The sequence below is a fragment of the Drosophila teissieri genome, chromosome 3R (assembly GCF_016746235.2).
Source record: "Drosophila teissieri strain GT53w chromosome 3R, Prin_Dtei_1.1, whole genome shotgun sequence".
NCBI classification, from domain to species: Eukaryota; Metazoa; Arthropoda; class Insecta; order Diptera; family Drosophilidae; genus Drosophila; species Drosophila teissieri.
This window is the reverse complement of record NC_053032.1, coordinates 6,521,247-6,537,695: the sequence shown is the minus strand read 5'-3', so window position 1 is coordinate 6,537,695 and position 16,449 is coordinate 6,521,247. Positions and strand designations below refer to the sequence as shown.

General features: G+C 39.4%; 5 protein-coding genes and 2 non-coding genes across 16 annotated transcripts in view; 3 read left to right on the top strand and 4 right to left on the bottom strand.

Moving 5' to 3' along the window:
• Window positions 1–1,968: 1,968 nt before the first annotated feature.
• On the bottom strand, window positions 1,969–2,919 carry LOC122621260. Its single transcript, XM_043799073.1, has 3 exons — window positions 2,753–2,919; window positions 2,521–2,703; window positions 1,969–2,460 (listed from the first exon to the last, which is right to left on the bottom strand). Exons 1-3 carry the CDS (start codon window positions 2,831–2,833, stop codon window positions 1,987–1,989), a joined length of 738 nt encoding a protein of 245 aa, XP_043655008.1. The 5' UTR covers window positions 2,834–2,919; the 3' UTR covers window positions 1,969–1,986.
• A 767-nt stretch (window positions 2,920–3,686) lies between these two features.
• On the top strand, window positions 3,687–3,758 carry Trnag-ucc. Its single transcript has one exon. It is a non-coding gene; the product is annotated as a tRNA-Gly (tRNA).
• A 34-nt stretch (window positions 3,759–3,792) lies between these two features.
• On the bottom strand, window positions 3,793–5,128 carry LOC122621423. Its single transcript, XM_043799275.1, has 4 exons — window positions 4,995–5,128; window positions 4,883–4,935; window positions 4,318–4,506; window positions 3,793–4,263 (listed from the first exon to the last, which is right to left on the bottom strand). Exons 1-4 carry the CDS (start codon window positions 5,035–5,037, stop codon window positions 3,793–3,795), a joined length of 756 nt encoding a protein of 251 aa, XP_043655210.1. The 5' UTR covers window positions 5,038–5,128.
• On the bottom strand, window positions 4,625–4,696 carry Trnag-ucc. The gene has a single exon. It is a non-coding gene; the product is annotated as a tRNA-Gly (tRNA).
• Window positions 5,129–6,918: 1,790 nt separating the features above from the next.
• On the top strand, window positions 6,919–8,313 carry LOC122619860 (ELMO domain-containing protein 2). 2 transcript variants are annotated; one of them, XM_043797057.1, is made up of 2 exons: window positions 6,919–7,377; window positions 7,447–8,300. In XM_043797057.1, the coding sequence occupies exons 1-2, from the start codon at window positions 7,128–7,130 to the stop codon at window positions 8,145–8,147; spliced, it is 951 nt and encodes a 316-aa protein (XP_043652992.1). In that variant the 5' UTR covers window positions 6,919–7,127; the 3' UTR covers window positions 8,148–8,300. The 2 variants fall into 2 exon arrangements, with proteins under 2 accessions (XP_043652992.1, XP_043652993.1); XM_043797058.1 differs by having other exon boundaries at window positions 7,266–7,377; window positions 7,430–8,313.
• Window positions 8,314–8,437: 124 nt separating this feature from the next.
• LOC122619859 (secernin-3) lies at window positions 8,438–10,468 on the bottom strand. Its single transcript, XM_043797055.1, has 3 exons — window positions 10,212–10,468; window positions 9,957–10,144; window positions 8,438–9,488 (listed from the first exon to the last, which is right to left on the bottom strand). The coding sequence occupies exons 1-3, from the start codon at window positions 10,356–10,358 to the stop codon at window positions 8,762–8,764; spliced, it is 1,062 nt and encodes a 353-aa protein (XP_043652990.1). The 5' UTR covers window positions 10,359–10,468; the 3' UTR covers window positions 8,438–8,761.
• Window positions 10,469–10,922: 454 nt separating this feature from the next.
• Window positions 10,923–16,449, top strand: part of LOC122621941 (protein AF-10) — a 29,519-nt gene continuing 23,992 nt past the window's right edge. For 5 of the 9 annotated variants that reach the window (XM_043799967.1, XM_043799965.1, XM_043799963.1 and 2 more), the window contains exons 1-5: window positions 10,923–11,206; window positions 13,280–13,758; window positions 13,983–14,179; window positions 14,239–15,683; window positions 16,082–16,172. In XM_043799967.1, the coding sequence (XP_043655902.1) occupies window positions 11,172–11,206; window positions 13,280–13,758; window positions 13,983–14,179; window positions 14,239–15,683; window positions 16,082–16,172 (2,247 nt within the window). In that variant the 5' untranslated portion in view covers window positions 10,923–11,171. Of the gene's footprint in view, window positions 11,207–11,323; window positions 11,472–13,279; window positions 13,759–13,982; window positions 14,180–14,238; window positions 15,684–16,081; window positions 16,173–16,449 lie in introns of those variants that run through there. The other 4 variants (XM_043799962.1, XM_043799969.1, XM_043799966.1 and 1 more) reach the window with 2 other exon arrangements.

Below are 16,449 nucleotides of genomic sequence, written 5' to 3'. Positions count from 1 at the left end.
CAAATACCCCGCTGTATAATTAATGCCTTTAGTCAAAATTACCATACAGTATGGTGAGAGTATTTATAGAAAACATAAAAAAAAGGATCGAAAATTACCAAAATTACAGTCGTTTGAAAAAGGAGATTCTTATTTTCAATTTGTAAACGTATAAAATCAAAACATAAAAACATTATATGTTGTTTTATATTTCTCATATTATGAATGTGAAGCACTTTTGAATTGGTCTTTTAATAAATTAAATAACGTCGTATTGATCGTTTTTAGAATTCGTTATTGCATTTTTCGAACTCTTAGCCTATATTACTATTAAACATACTCTCTGTAATTTAAAAACCAACTGAAATTAGCCGAGCTGGTCGGCACTCGGCGAATTATGCACACGTCATATAACACAATCAAGCGTAACCACCTCTTTGGCAGACAACCCTATATACATACATATATGTATATCCTGTACGATCTGCGATATCATTACACGCAATTTCCCTGCCGCAAGGGTATTTGCCCTTGGCCTCTCCCCCTTTTCTTCTGGCGAGGTACTTTTAATTTTTTGTTATTCGAATTCTAATTAAAAACCCCAGTGCATTGTTGAGGTGAAGCCAAAGTAGGATCGAAATGCTTATCACACTGCTCACACAGCAAATCTGCCCTGCAGTCCAAGTCCATCCGCTGTATTGACACCGGGCATTAGGGAAACGTTGGGAAATCCCTTCGAGTGCATGCCTCGCCGAGTCCTGAATTGTGTAAATTTTAATCTCATTTGAAAAGTTTTTTCGAAAGTGCAAAAATTGACATCAGCAATGAGGATAGACATTTAGAAAGGGGTGTGTTCAGCGCTGAGGGGATTCTGCAAGGATTAAAACTTTGGAATCGTACTGAAAAGTTGTTCAATTATATTTTTAACGACCCATGTGGGCTGAACCGATTTTTAGTTCAGTGACAGAACTGAAATACAGATGAACATAGCCCTTGTGAGGGCTGAGTCTAATTCCTCTGAGGAATAAGTGACAGTGCAAATACTTTGTATAAGCACGTGAATAGTATCGCACGTTGAATGTTAAACAGATAATTGCTAACAGATACAAACATACCAAGTCATAACATTTTGATTACAGTTTCCTACACTTTAGCCAGGTATTACTTGTTTTTCGAGTATACTACATTAGATATTCTAATACTATATTTCATAAAACTCTGCATAATTAAAAGCTTCGTCGTCGCTTCATGCATGTTGGCTTCCACCTAGGTCCTTAACTCCGATGCATATGCATATCTATGCATATCTCACATGTGAAGGCGATAATACAATCGTATCTCCTCTAGCAGCCTGCCAACCTTTTGGACTGTTGGACTAACACCTCAGGTGGAAGTTTACCCTGAAACATTAGCCTTTCGATATCCATGATATGACTGGTCAAGTATCAAAAAGGCCAAGACATCCATTTCTTTTATGTACATATGTACATATCAAAGCTGTTCTCAAAGGCATCCATTAGTAGGATCTAACCACGTTGAGACTTTGAACTGGACATAATACGACAGTAATGGGAATCCTTTTTGTATTTCTGCAGTTAAAATTAAAGTCTAATAAGCTTAAAGTTACTCGCAGATGGTGAAACTTGTCATCTAAAATGATGCAGTCTTTAATTCTAGGGCGAAAAGTCTAAAACATACCTAAGATAAAAGTCACTTACCTAATTTAGCTTAACAAATTAAATTATTCTGTTAAATATTGGGAAGTGTGTCTTTAGTAAAATGAAGTCCAGTACATTAAAAGGAATTATGTTTTTGTTTTTTAGATTAATGAAAATTAAACTTAAAAACGATTAATAATTCCTTGTTAATTATAAAAAATAATAATAAAAATAATATTCGAACATTTTCGTTATTACAAAAATTAAATGCCGCTTTTAAAGACAACAACTATTCTTCTTTTACTAAATAACTCAGAACATTTCATTCGGCTTGCGTTTTAGGTTTTTATTAAAACCTTACTACTTGGAGTTCTACATATTTCAAGGCCTGTTCGTCACTGAACTCCGCGATCGCACCGCCTAAAGACCTGAGCTCGGAAAATTGCCACTTATGAATAGTTCTCATTCCCAATTGTCTGCCCATTATTTGCGAGGATTGGGATGTTGTTATTGCGACAACAGCCTGCGGTCTTTCCATCTGGATCTCCTCAGCCAGCTGGACTAGAACCTCGAGAGGCAGCTTCCCCTGGGCCATTAGCTTCACCAACTGGATGGAGTGCTGGCATAAAACGTGTCCCAGGCCACGTCGTCTAAATTCCGGCAATGTTCCCATATATTCCACATCTGCAGTGCTGTCCACCTGGCAGTGCTCGTTGACATCAAAGCTTGCATCAACAGCGTCCCAAAGTTCAATATATCTAATCATATTTGGACTCTTGACATGGGACCTAACGTCGTAGTATGAGGTCATTCTTTTTGTGTTCTGTTTGGGTGCACTAATAAAATATAAGTGATTAAAGCCAACTGCACAGTAGATACCTACAAATATTGTATTAGCGATTGCAGCCACAATTCTGTCACTTTCCACATGACGTATAGCGTATGATATTCCTCGGGATATGATGTACCTTATCAATTTACGTAGCTCGGCAATGGCCAACGGACAGTCTTTTAGGTTAGTGATCACACATCCGAATTCATGGTTGACCGAAATATTCACAAGCAACTGCGACAACATAATAAGTGTAAATGTTTACTCCTTAACGGATGCATACCTCTTCAACTTCATCATAAAACTGTGCTGTCACACGCAGAACCTCAAACTCCCCATCAAAAATACCGACGCAGTCCTCCATCGATAGAGTTCCAAAGCAATTGTTTTATTTATGTATTCGTTTTATTGTTTAGCCCGATTTTTATTCGGACTGCTAATATGATCTATTTCAAAGTACAGCACGCCTTTTAATATATGTATATGTGAATACCATATACATACATACATATATATCCCCCTATTAATGTGGAAAATTGCAATTTTCGTAGCATTGAATATAATCGTAACCAAGCCTTAGTAAATACAAGATAACAAAAAGTAACGATTTGCTGCAGCAAATTAAGTAACGCATGGTTTATTAATTTGAGCTGCCAGTTTACATACAAAACAAACAACATACATTTCGTAATCGTTAGGAAAAATAATACACGTAAACTAAATATTACAAGCAATAATAAAAAAAAAGTTCAGTACTTGTAAATAGCAATAAAATAAATTATGAAAATCGGCACCGTATAGTTCTTGTAAAAAAAAATTAGAACTATACAGTGCCTTTCGCATATAACTATCTTGTTAAATAAAGTAAAACATTTAAACTTTAAAAGAGAATCATAACTTAACGATTACATACAAAGCATTCGAACCATAGATTACTTCACCAATCTTGGTAATTTTCAACATATAAAATATGTAATATATATATGTAGCTTATGTTGCAATTAGTATATTTATTAACTTGGGGTCCTTTTAGGTCTTAATTTCCATTCTCTATTTTTACTTGGTTTCCTCTAAGCAATTCAAATTTAACTGAAATTGTGAGTGTGACCGCATACTGATAGCAACTACTATCGATAAAAAATACATATTATCAAACGAGATTTTATGTATAAGCTGTACACCACACAACAAGGAAAACGGATCAAAGCAGATGCATGGCGTCGGTGGTGTAATGGTTAGCATAGTTGCCTTCCAAGCAGTTGACCCGGGTTCGATTCCCGGCCGACGCACAACAAAATTTTTTATACAAATTTATTTTTTATTTCAAAAATTATAGATGACATGTTCGCAAAACTTGTGGATAGGGTTAATTCTCTCGTTAAATCTCTTTCCATTGTACATAAACTCCGAATAGGAAACAGTGTTAATTACTTTAAAGCCTGTAGCTTTTCCAACTTTTTGGGAGAAACTAGAGGTCCAGAGTGCGGTGACAGCAGCTGGGCGTTTTGACCTCAGCTTTTCATCAATATCCTCCAGGCCCTTTCCTTCAGCCAGCTCCTTCGTCAGATCAATTGTGAACTGCGACAACGAGCGCGCCAAACCCAATCGCTCGTGGCTCGGTAAAGTAGCCAGAAACATCAGTTCACAGAAGCAAGCCATGTTGAACATGGCACATACATCAATTCTTTCATCCACTTCGATCATAAAGTCCATTAGACGCCTTGCCTGAGGACTTTTAACGTCCTCATTCCGAAATTTAAGAAAGAAGTGGTCATCGCCAGGAGGTGGTGCGAACTGCGTATTTGACCTGTTAGGATTAATATTGTTTAAATAAAAATCAAGTTTTACCTGAATTTTATTAAACGACACTGACACAACACGTCCAGTATCAACTTCTTTAACTAACAAAGAAACACCATCCAGAGCGGTTTTTTTGCACAACTTCCGCAAATCCAAACGAGCTTGACGATTTTCCGGTAAATTAATTTCACAGGCAATGCATACCGATTCGTTAAGAAAGAATGAGCCCTCAAGTACCTGAAAAATTCACAATTTACAATTTTACAATGATCAAACAAATTAGAAAAAACATTGGGAAACCATAGAACTAGCATTTTAGTCATGAAAAACATTAAAAAAAAGGCAAAAAGCCAACTGCGTCGGCCGGGAATCGAACCCGGGTCAACTGCTTGGAAGGCAACTATGCTAACCATTACACCACCGACGCCACGTTTGTGAGAAGGCACAAAATTAGTTTTCTGCTTCAGGAAAGCTAATGATAATACATTTTGCTCTATACAAATATTACCAAGCGAGTAAACTTTAAGCTTAGTTCTTGATCGTCTTCATTTCAGAAACAACTTTTTAATGGCCCATATGCAAAATTGTCGGAGTTCCATGGAATTATACTCACATCTAGCGCTTCTTCCAGGTCGGATTGTGTGACACTACGAACCTCAAATTTACCTGGAGAGTATAGAAATTTAAAACTAGAATTCGTGGGTGAAATAGTTTTTGTGCATTACCGTCGTGTAAGGTTCCCCAGAGTCTTCCATTTTCCACCCGCATGCTCAATCTCTTGTCCTTCAGCTAGCTAGTCGCGAAGTATAGAAGCAGCCGCGTCCAATGGTGATCTCTAACTGAGCGATATAGGTTTACGACTAGGCAACATATGTATTTTAAATGGAAGCTTTGACCACCGAGCACTAGACGTAAACCATCTAATCTAATCGCATGCTCACGCGATGATTTTGGATGATACCATCAACGAATCGAACTTAATAGAGCACTTTAAAATAATCAGAAATATGCAACGCCCATTTAGTTTCAGTAGTACAATCGTTACATTGAAATGGCACGCCGCACAATGGCGCATCAAATCAAATTTTTTATGACAACGGATCGTTGCATTCGACAGATAATAGTTCAAAAGGGTTGAATCCAAAAAATGATTAATATCGGTTCAGTATTTTAGAAGTGTTCAACGTTGAACCTTTTTTGGGTTGCAAAAGAAGCAGGAGTTTTTTATAGAAAATAACTTTCAACTCATCGTAAAAAACGCGCGCTTAGTGCTAACTCTGCTACAAGCGCAGTCGCTGCGCAGTACGAAATTGTATAGCGGGCATACATTTTTTCCTGTATTGGCGGCTTGTTTTTCAATCCCTGACTTTGTAATGATTTTAAATTAATGTTTAATAATTAATTATTCTTCGAAAATATTAAATGAAGTAAAGTTGATTGATTATTTTGAACAAAAAGTACAAAAGGTAAAAATAGATAAAAATTGACAAAATAAAATAAAATAAAATATTTTTCTTTAAAATGTATTTATTTTTTGTTTTAAAACATTAAATATGTACCATATTAGCATTTGCAGAGAAAACAAATGAAAAGTATTTGTCGAAATTGGATACAAATTGAGAAAACTGTTTCCAAAAACATAAATTTTTGAATATAAAATCTACTATTTATTACACCATATAGTATTACCATCAAAAAGTATTAAAATTACCTTTCATTAAAAAAAAAATTATGAAAATATCTCAACTGGTTCAAGAGTTATGATTTTTGTAACCCCAAAGTATTTACAAATTGGTTTATTCCTACATAACCCTTTAACTATAAACTCTTTTGTAAAAATAATTATCGGTAAACGAATTGGATTTCGGGTTATAAAACTCGTCAAATTTTACCTCGGGCTGAATACACTTTTATGCCTGCGATTTGTGAAAGCTCGGAACGCCAGTCCAATTTTAGCGACGTAGTCTCTAAAAAATATCCTTCCTGCTTTTGAGCTTCTGCAAAGATATGAAGAATATCCTGACGAATAGGTTGCCTGAGACGTCGATAGTTGGCTGGAAATAGAGGTCAAATTTTTGGAGTACCAGACTAGTTCAGCAAACTTATTTAAGTTTGCAGTACCAGCAGCATTTTCTTTTGGTTATGAAGAACCATATCAATTTTGTTCATTCAAGATTTTAATTTTTTCCTCGGCACGGGGCTTGGAGAACTCATTTTTAACCACCTTAGAGGGCAATGTTTTCGTTTCATGTTTTCTATGAATGTGTGTATGTGTGTTAATTAAGCTGGGCAAAAAAATCAATATCGAGGTAAATAACGTAATTGGAGCTTTATTCAATCTGTTAGATTCCGTTAAATTTATAAATATAAATACAAGTATATATGGTCTCCTTACACACATACAGCAGTGTGACCGTTTATAGAACAGCGTATTAAGTCAAAGTTGCTGAAAAATGTAGGGGGCTCTTTTTTAACAAAAATGTATTTTCCATTTCATAGGGAACCATTTTTTATTTAAGGTATAATTTTATTCAATACGATAATAGCACTAAGCATTATTAACGTGTCTTTTAAAAGCAAAGCGAATTTTTTTCAAGAATACCTTAAACTCCGTCTACTTTTCCGCTATTTACAGCACTGCCTGATCAGCTGCTTAATTTTTTTAAATAATACATTGGATTTGTTATTGTTGAGGGTCAATCATAAAATCTATTTAACGACAACTCGCAAAAGTGCAATATAGTAGATAGAAACGCAAGACTGTGATCTAAAGACAATTCTGATGTGTTGCCCTGGTAACTGGGCCCAAACAAACGAAATCGGAAAATCTCAATAGTTATCTTTACCGCTTTAGTAAAATGTTTATTCTCGACCGAATACTGCCTTTTATTTTTAGCTATATAAGACCGTTTATAAAGTGGTTCCTGCACGCCTTCACCAGGCTCTCGGAGCTCCAGAGGATTTGCTATGGGGCGAGGGCGGGAGCCAGTCGGACTAGCCAGGTGGAAAGGTCCCTTACATTGTCCAAAAGACCACAAATACAGCGACTTGTACTTGACCTTGATGAGGCGGCGCCATACGTGAACAACGAGGAGCTTCTGGAATTTGGTTAGTCCAAGACATTGTTTAATATTTGTAATCCAAGCACCACAATCATTAGAATATTTTCTCTTCCAGCTCCTCGCGCTGCGCGCATTGTGATGCAAGCGAAACGCATCAAGAACAATGTGCACCCAGACTTTGCCCGGCTCTTGGGCACATGCGTGACGAGTATTTGGGGCTACCGTAGACTGATGCATCAAGTGGAACAGCTTCGGGCGGAGAAATACGACTCGGATAACCTCGATCACGAACAAAAGCTGTTGCGCTTATGGCAACTCCTGATGCCAGAGACTCCCCTCACCGGTCGCGTGACCAAACAGTGGCAGGACATTGGCTTCCAAGGCGACGATCCAAAGACGGACTTTCGGGGAATGGGCATGCTCGGCCTGGAGAATTTGCTGTACTTTGCCACAGCCTATAACGACGCCGCCAAACATGTGCTGTTGCACTCGATGCATCCCACCCTGGGTTACACCTACGCCATTGTGGGCATTAACCTCACCTCCATGGCCTTCAATCTAGTAAAATCAGGCTCCGCCAAAACCCATTTCTACAATTTGGTGGTGCAGCACAGACAGGGTTTTAGCACCGTAGAGGATTTCCACAAGTTGTACTGCTATTTATTCTTCGAGTTTGACCGCTTTTGGATGGACAGCGACCCGCGAAACATTATGGACTTCCGCGAGATTTACCAGGCCTTTGAAATTACAAAACTAGAGGCCTTGCACAATGATAGCACAATTTTTAAGACCAATTTGGCTGTAGAATCCGTCTGAAAATTGACAGTGTGAAAAGGAATTTTGTGGCTGTATCTGAATAATATCTAACCCTGAAGAAATTGGAATTAAATGAATCACGTATTACTTAGTCCGTTGTTGTAAATACATGTTTAGAGTGTGGCTAAATAAAATCATTTTCCTTATATTTGTCATTCTTAAATTAAAATTATCATTTTCGCTTCTAAATCTCTTTGTAATAAAAAAACTAATCATAAAGTAAGTATCCAAATACGATAAACCGCTTTAATTTTTGTATAAATGCAGATTTTATGCGTTTATTTGAGAGCCATATATACTTTTTATTTGTATATGTATTCATATATATTTTAATGCAAGTATGTAAATCGTTAAACTAAGCCTGGAATGTCACATAATAATACTTTAAATTCAAGTCGGAGATTGCCCACTGAGAAAGAATAAATAATAATTTAAATATCACGCAAAAGTATATAAAAACTAAACGAAATAAAACAGTAGAGATTGCACAAGAAAATAATTTGCCGACTATAGCCTATTTGGTAATGCCATAAGAATGCTAACGTCAAATCCCAATGCTCAATAGAGCTTGCAAGCTAGTTTTTGGAGTATCTATATAGAAAGTAGTCGTTGGTCTAGCGATAGAACTTGACTTCCGCCTCGACACAGTCCTTGAGCAGTTCGTCCAGCTCGTCGCTGGCGTGATCCTGTAGAGAGAAATAGTTATTTAGCTCGTCCACGCAGGAGCGCTCCAGGCTGCGCAAGTGCTCCAAGGCGGCCGGCTTGCGTTGAGAGTGTAGCTTGTGCAGCAACGTCAAGTCTGCATCCGCCTGCACTTGGGTTAGAGGCGAGATCCTCGGCTTTGGGGCAAAAACGAACGGCTTGAACACAGACTCGGCGGCATTAGGCGTGCCGGTAAACCAATGGCACGAGATTCCCTTTGCCGACAACACTGAAACTGTGGCCGCCCTTGAGCTGCTCGCATTACTGGCGGAACGCAGCGTCTCAAACATATCGTGCTGGGTGTATGTTCCATCGCCAGCTGGCTTGGGACCACACCAATCCTCTGCCGGGGCCTTAGCCTCAGCATCGTGAGCAGCGGCAAAACTGGCGGCATCATCTAATCCCTCGCTTGACTTGTTCACCACTGTGGTTACAGCCAGTCCTCCGGAGGGCAACCGCAAAAAGCTGGCCTCCAATTTCTCGGCGGCCCATACCTTGCCAGAGCAGCTTACAAACCAGGCAGCAACTGCATCACAAGCGATGAAGTTCATTTTGGAGTTGTCGTGACCGTGACTGGCCACCAAAGCTCCAATCCGGTCCACAGCATCGTCCACGTCTTTGGCCACGGCCAAAGTCAAGCTACAAAAAAAGATTAAATTATAATATGGTATATAGTAATTGAAACTGCATTAGTAGAGATATCCCTGCAACATTAAATTTTAGATTGATTCGTATGTACTTATCTACCAGTGCAGGCCGGTCTAGAAAGTACAACAAAATCAAACAAGTTGATTGAAATATATTCGTCAAAGAAACTTGTAAGCTTGAAGTATTTATCTAAAAAAAAATACTAGAGCACTATCGAATTAAGGGCTCAGTATTAATAAACTCTAAATGACATGAAATGATTAGACTGTAAATTACAAACTTCATTGCATACTTAGATAAGATATGTACGTTCCTCATTAAATGTACTACATATATACATACATAGAAAGTTTTAGAAATTACTTTTATTTAGTTAAAATAATATGCTTTGTTGTGCACAGTTTGTTAATACGCTATTGTAGATATACTCTAAATATTGAATTTTAAAAGAAAACGTACCGCACTATATCCGTGCCCAGTAAGCTGTCGCTGTCCCTGGCCTTGTTTTCACCTGCCGCCCAGGTGAGACCTAGGGCCACTCCGCGTTCGTTGGCCCCGAAATCACCACCCCAGAGACCCGGCTGGGGTTTTTGCAGTATGACACGCAACACATCGCCGCCCGTCTCGGCAGTAGCTCCACCGTCAGTCTGAAAGCGAGGTGTTTAGGTGGTGAGTCATTGATCGAGCTTCGTTTTTGGAGGAGTCTGTTTTTACCTTCCCCTCAAGTACTTCGGTGGCATCGTAGAAGCAAACCTCCGAGGCAATGTTGACGTTTTTTTCGTCCTCCGCATTGCGACCAATGATCAACGTTCCTTCGGCACAGTTCTCGGGCAGAACAACAAAGCAGTCGCCGTTGGTCATTTTTATCCGTGTTTTTCTCGCGGACAAGTTTCTTCAGAAGCGAGAGGGAGTTGCAAAATTGATTTTTCCCACAGCTGTTTAAGGTTCGAACGTTTTTCAACACTGCGCTTCATACATTGTGGAAAAGATAATGACACGTCTGGCAACGTCGGATATCATTTATTTGTTTGCTACATACATTATATTTTTACAAATTAATTTAAGACATATTTATGTAAAATTACAAAAAAAAAAAAAAAAAACTATAAGGATTGGGTATTTGGGTAGTGTTTTTACTGTTCTATATATCAAATATTTACTAAATCATCTCCATTATATAAATGGCGCGCATTAATGTGACCATAAATTTACGTCTCTATAAGTAACAATACAAACAATACAATCTTAGTTTTCATCAAGACCAACAGAATGTGTTTTACTTATATTACAACCTTCATTGACACTACAATTGGCAGGATTGATTAAAAAAGATAATAATCAACATAGACTCTTTCATTTGAATATAGAAAATCTGAAAAATTCATGCAAGTGCCATCCCATTTCTAAGTATTTTACCCGTCTCTAAGAAAGTCCCCATCGCTAGATATTTGCCCATCCGTCTGGTAACCGAGGTTTTTCTTGTTTCGGCGTCAAAATGCTCAATACTCCTTCTGCATAGAAGAAAAACGCGCAACGTCTTAGATTTGCAAGCTTTACACGATATTCGGGCAATAGGAAAAACGGCGCAGACCGCAAAATCGCACCCACTAAGCTGCATTTGTATACAGAGAAGGTGGTGTTGTCTCCCTTTCGCGCCCGCACTGCTCGCTCCCGATGTGCGAGCGAAACAACAACAAACAAGTTACAAGGTGCGTGGAGTGGTGTGTGCTGCTGGTGTGTTGTAGCTGTAGTTGTAAATACTCGCGCACACGGTATTGTTGTTGCGCTGGTGGATGGTGTTGTTCAGCGCCTTTTTCGAGTGTTGATTATTTTACTTGCGTGCGTTTGCTACTCGTGGGCGGCTGTAAAGTCTGTAGGACGCGGAAAAGTCCTGAGAATAGCTACAAAAAGCTAGATAAACGCTAAGCCACAGCTGCGGGACCTGGACATCGGTTATTTCAAGTGCCAAAACGGGTAAAGAAATTGAGAAAATCAATATTCTGTAAGGGTGCCAGCGGCCAATTAGAAACCTCTTCGTGAAAATAGCAAGAAAGTCGAAAAAATTTCAAGTTTTCGGTAGACCGCTCCCTGAAAAAAGACATATTTTCTGTTTTTGTTGTGTGTTGCTTGACGACTTTGACCGCGCGCATTTTCACCGCCGTGAAACTAGTTTTTTTTTGTTTGATGGCACACCGCTGATGACGTTTTAAAGCCCCGCTGGCCACGGAAATTAAAGCAATTGCCCATAAAAATCAATAAATTCAAGCCACGGGTATATACACACAATTTAAAAGAAATTTAAACAGTGCTTTAAGAGGCGAGCTGCAAAAACTGGGAGAAACTACCCTGCAGTCCCCAAAAACTCCCCCGAAGGATGTAAATGGGGTATATACATGAACACACACCCACCCGCATTTTACCCCCCCATAAGCGCGCTCCTTTTTCCGGCATTTCGTCAACATTAATGTAGCATCTCCCCGCGTACGTGTGTATGTATCTGTTCTGCCTGACAGAGTGAGTGTGTGTGCTTGTGACGAAAGTGCATTGCTCTTCATTACAAAAGCAACGTGCAGGGCGGCCTCGTTTTATGTGCCCAAGTGTTTGTGCTTTTACACCGTTAAGTTTGGAGAACTCCAGCTAACCCGCAGTTGGCAACACGCTGGCTGCGTTTTTCGGCAGTTGGCAACACGCTGACCCAATATCAGTACAATTAGACTCTCGCACATATGCGCATGCATGAATGAAACAGAATCAACACCCGCATGCCGTTATTATTATTATTATTGTAATTGTTGTTGTTGTGAAATCTCTGCGACCCACATATTTGCGTCCGCTCGCACAGTGGGACCAAATCGTCATCCAATTGGATTCGGAACAGGGCTCCATTTTCATGTTTTATTTTTGGTAACCCATTTTATTCAGGTTCAATGAACCAGCCCATGGAATGTTGTCTAAAATCGAGTCTGTGCGCTGTCCGTATTGTGAAAGTTAAAAAAATGAGTTGCTCATACTGCTGTGCTAAAAGCTCCTATCAATATTCGGTGGCATCACTGATTTTGTTTACGGCTGTTTTTATTTCAATGGTTCTACATAATTAGCATGAATTATTAAACAGCGGCGAAATTACCTTGACATTGAGTGATTATTTGTGTGTGCGTGTAAATGTTTGCGAATGGAGCTCCATGTGCCATCTCGCTCGCTCTTGCTGCGAAGGCCAAGTTGTAAATACAAATGCACAATTAAGAAATATTTTATACGGCTACTGCTTTTGTTGATGTTATTGTGGAATAACCGAGTGCGAATGACCTTGCCAATAGACACCTGCCTCGATAGCTGTGTATTATCGATAACGAGAAACGCCGGAACCTCTATTTCAAGATCGGTGCCTACCCGCGAGGTGTTCGTAAGCTCTGCTGGAATTCGCTTTATATATATATATATATATATTTAAAAGCTTACAAAAATGTAAAAGAAAATACGCAAATAAAAGAACATGCGTATTTTTTTGATAAGGATAGCTCTACAATTAATTTCTAAATGCATAAAATTTACTTATAGTCCTTACTTTAATCCTTAATCCTTTACTTATAATCCTTTAATATTAAAATACATCGCGTATTAATAATTTATGTATATTTCTCGCATTGTCGCTCATATCAATAAGAAATATTAATCAGTCAATATAATTAATAACTCAATATACCAAAGAAGAAGAAGTTTAAAAATGTAGATTTTTTGAGTATTCTATTCTAATTCTGATATTATTTACTTTAAATTTGCAGCGTCAACAAAATTCCGTCTTCAATCAATGCTAAACTGGAGCTAGACTCCAGCAAAGACGACACCATTCACTCCACAAGCTTGAACAAAAAACTGGTCAAGATAAAAAAGTTCAAGTTGGACGATATGAAGGAGATGGTGGGCGGTTGCTGCGTTTGTTCAGACGAGCGGGGGTGGCCGGAGAACCCGCTCGTCTACTGTGACGGCCAGAACTGTACTGTGGCAGTGCACCAGGCGTGCTATGGCATTGTGACGGTTCCCACTGGACCCTGGTACTGTCGCAAGTGCGAGTCCCAGGAGCGAACCTCTCGGGTCCGTTGTGAACTGTGTCCCTCCCGGGATGGCGCCCTTAAGAAGACAGATAATAGCGGGTGGGCGCACGTTGTTTGCGCCTTGTACATCCCAGAGGTACGATTTGGGAATGTGACCACCATGGAACCGATCATATTGTCATTAATACCGCAGGAGCGGTACTCAAAGAGTGAGCTATTTTTATGTTAAAAAATATAACAAATTGGAAAATTATAGTCTCTGTTAGTTAAACTAGCTTCAGCTCATTGGCAATACAAATTACAATTGGTTAGAAATATATTTTATTTTCCCCAAATATTTATATATTCAAATTTATTTTATGTATTTACCTTGTCGTTAAATTTAGGGCTTTTTACTCAATCAATCTTTTTATTTCATTTGTAACATTTTCAGCTTGCTACATTTGCCAGGAGATTGGCAAACCAAATCGGGCCAATGTCGGCGCCTGTATGCAGTGCAACAAATCGAATTGCAAGCAGCAGTTCCACGTCACCTGCGCGCAGAGCCTTGGATTGCTCTGCGAGGAGGCTGGTAACTATCTGGATAATGTGAAGTACTGCGGCTACTGTCAGCACCATTACAGCAAACTGGTGCGTATGTGAGGGATAGCATTCATGATTTTTCCGTTCAAATTCTTGATACTTTGCAGAAAAAGGGCGGCAACGTCAAAACCATACCTCCATATAAACCCATTCAACATGACACCTCTTCCGATTCGTGCTCGTCGCCCGAGAAGGAGATCGATTCTACCATGAACTCCGCAACGACCTCGGCCACAAGCATAAAGATTACCAGCAGCAGTGGCAGTGGTGGGAGCAGCAGCAGCGTGTTGAATGCAAGCTCCAGTGCTGGAATCTCTGGGGCAGGCGCCAGTGGGAGTGGTGTCTCATCTTCCTCAAAGCAGCGGAAGAGCAATGCATCCAGTAAATCATCTAACAGCAGTAGCAGCAGCTCGTCATCCTCAACAGGAGTGACTCCCAACCCCTCTTCGAGTTCTGCGCATTCGGGAAGTGCTAGCAGTATGACAGGCGGAGGAACTTTACTACCAGGCAGTAGTAACATCGGCAATATCAGCAATAATTTAAACAATAATCTGCCCGGAGGCAGTACGTCCACCAGCAGTGCTGGAAACGTGCCTAGTGGAAGTGGAGGAAATCCATCAGCTTCAAGCGGTAGCGCTACGCAATCGACGAGCAGTCAATCGTCAACAGCACCAGGGACCACCAAATCTTCAGCCAGCAGTTCGAGCAGTAGTAGCAACAGCTACAAGGAGAAACATAGCAAAAGCTTAAGCAAATCCGCATCCAGCAAGGACAAGGACGGAAAAGAAAGCGCTAGCAATTCAGCAAATAACAATTTCACGAATTCATCTGCATCATCAACATCTTCCAGCTCCTCTTCAACGCGAGAGAAATCCTCATCAAAGCTTTCGAAAAACAAAGACTCCAATCAAATATCGAATGCCACAAGCAGCACAAGCACAACCAGCAGCATCAACACCCAGCCCAGTTCGTCGACTTCAACTGCTACGAGTGGATTGGGCGGGACTGGGACTCATGTGAGCAGTTCGGCTACCAGTGGAATCAACACTGCTCCTTCAACAACCAATGAGCATTCAAATCATGCACACAACCTTAGTACGAATGGAGCAGGAGCCGGAAGCGTAACCGGAAAATTGCAATCAGCAAGCAATCTGAGCACCAGTAGTTCTGGTTTTGGATCTGATCTGCGATCAGTCAGCACATCCTCAAGCTCCACTTTGAACGACTCCACCGGATTCGGTAGTAACTTAAATTCAGAAAGAGAGAATTTATCAGGAGCTGGATCGTCGGCAAGCAACATACCAGGAGCCATAGCACCTGGAACGGGTGTCGTATCCTCAAGTGCTGCCACTAATCTAAGCACCAATAAGGGAAGCTCTTCGTCATCGGCGGCGAATAGTCTTACATCTATGAGCAGTTCCTCGGGCAGCTCCTCTAACTCGACATCAAAAAAACGAAAAGCAGATTCTGCTAAGTCCAGTAGCAGTGTTTCCACTTCCGCCTCCGCTCTGGAAGATAACAATAGGTGGGGAACGAGAAACGCAAAGAAAAGGTCTTTTAGAATATTACATTTTTCAAAATTTGGTAGTTTAATAGTTTACGCCTGATTTCAAAGAAACAAAGGGACTGAAGTTGCACATATATTATTTTGTAAATTGTAAGTTTATCAACTAGCCGGTGCAGAGTACTCTTATATAAATTTCATTCTAAATAAATTGTAATAATTAGAACATACATTATGCTATGTATTTAAGTAGTTCCCAAAGTTACTGAGAAACCAGACAATTTTAATATGTTTTTGTAATTTTGCCTGAGCAAAAGGCTACTTTTGGAATCCGTTTCGTTTGTTGTAGAGTATACTAATAAAATAACCCCGTACGAGACCTTTTTCTACTGAAATAGTGTATAGATACAAAAAACACTAATTTAATTCTTTATTTGTATCTATAGCTTAATATCCCGATATGATATCAAAGATGTTCATGTTGCACTGACGCCCCTAACAGATTTTGAGAAGGAAATTGAGAAGAGCTCCAAAAGGGTAAGTTCAAGTTTTCATTGTTTACCTTTTAGCATACTATTAATAGACTGATAAACAATTTAATAATCGTTCCAAAATATTGAGATTTTGATGAGCTTTTTACTTCTTAAGGAACATGTTTCTGATCTCTTGAGTTATTTTTCGAAAGTTGTTCTCTCTCGTTTTACAATGTAGCCATTTTAATGATGGTTCCCATTATACATCTTGTCATATAGTTTTTCTCTGATCCAACCTAAAGAATAGGACGAGAGTACTACTATATTCGTTTCACTCGTTA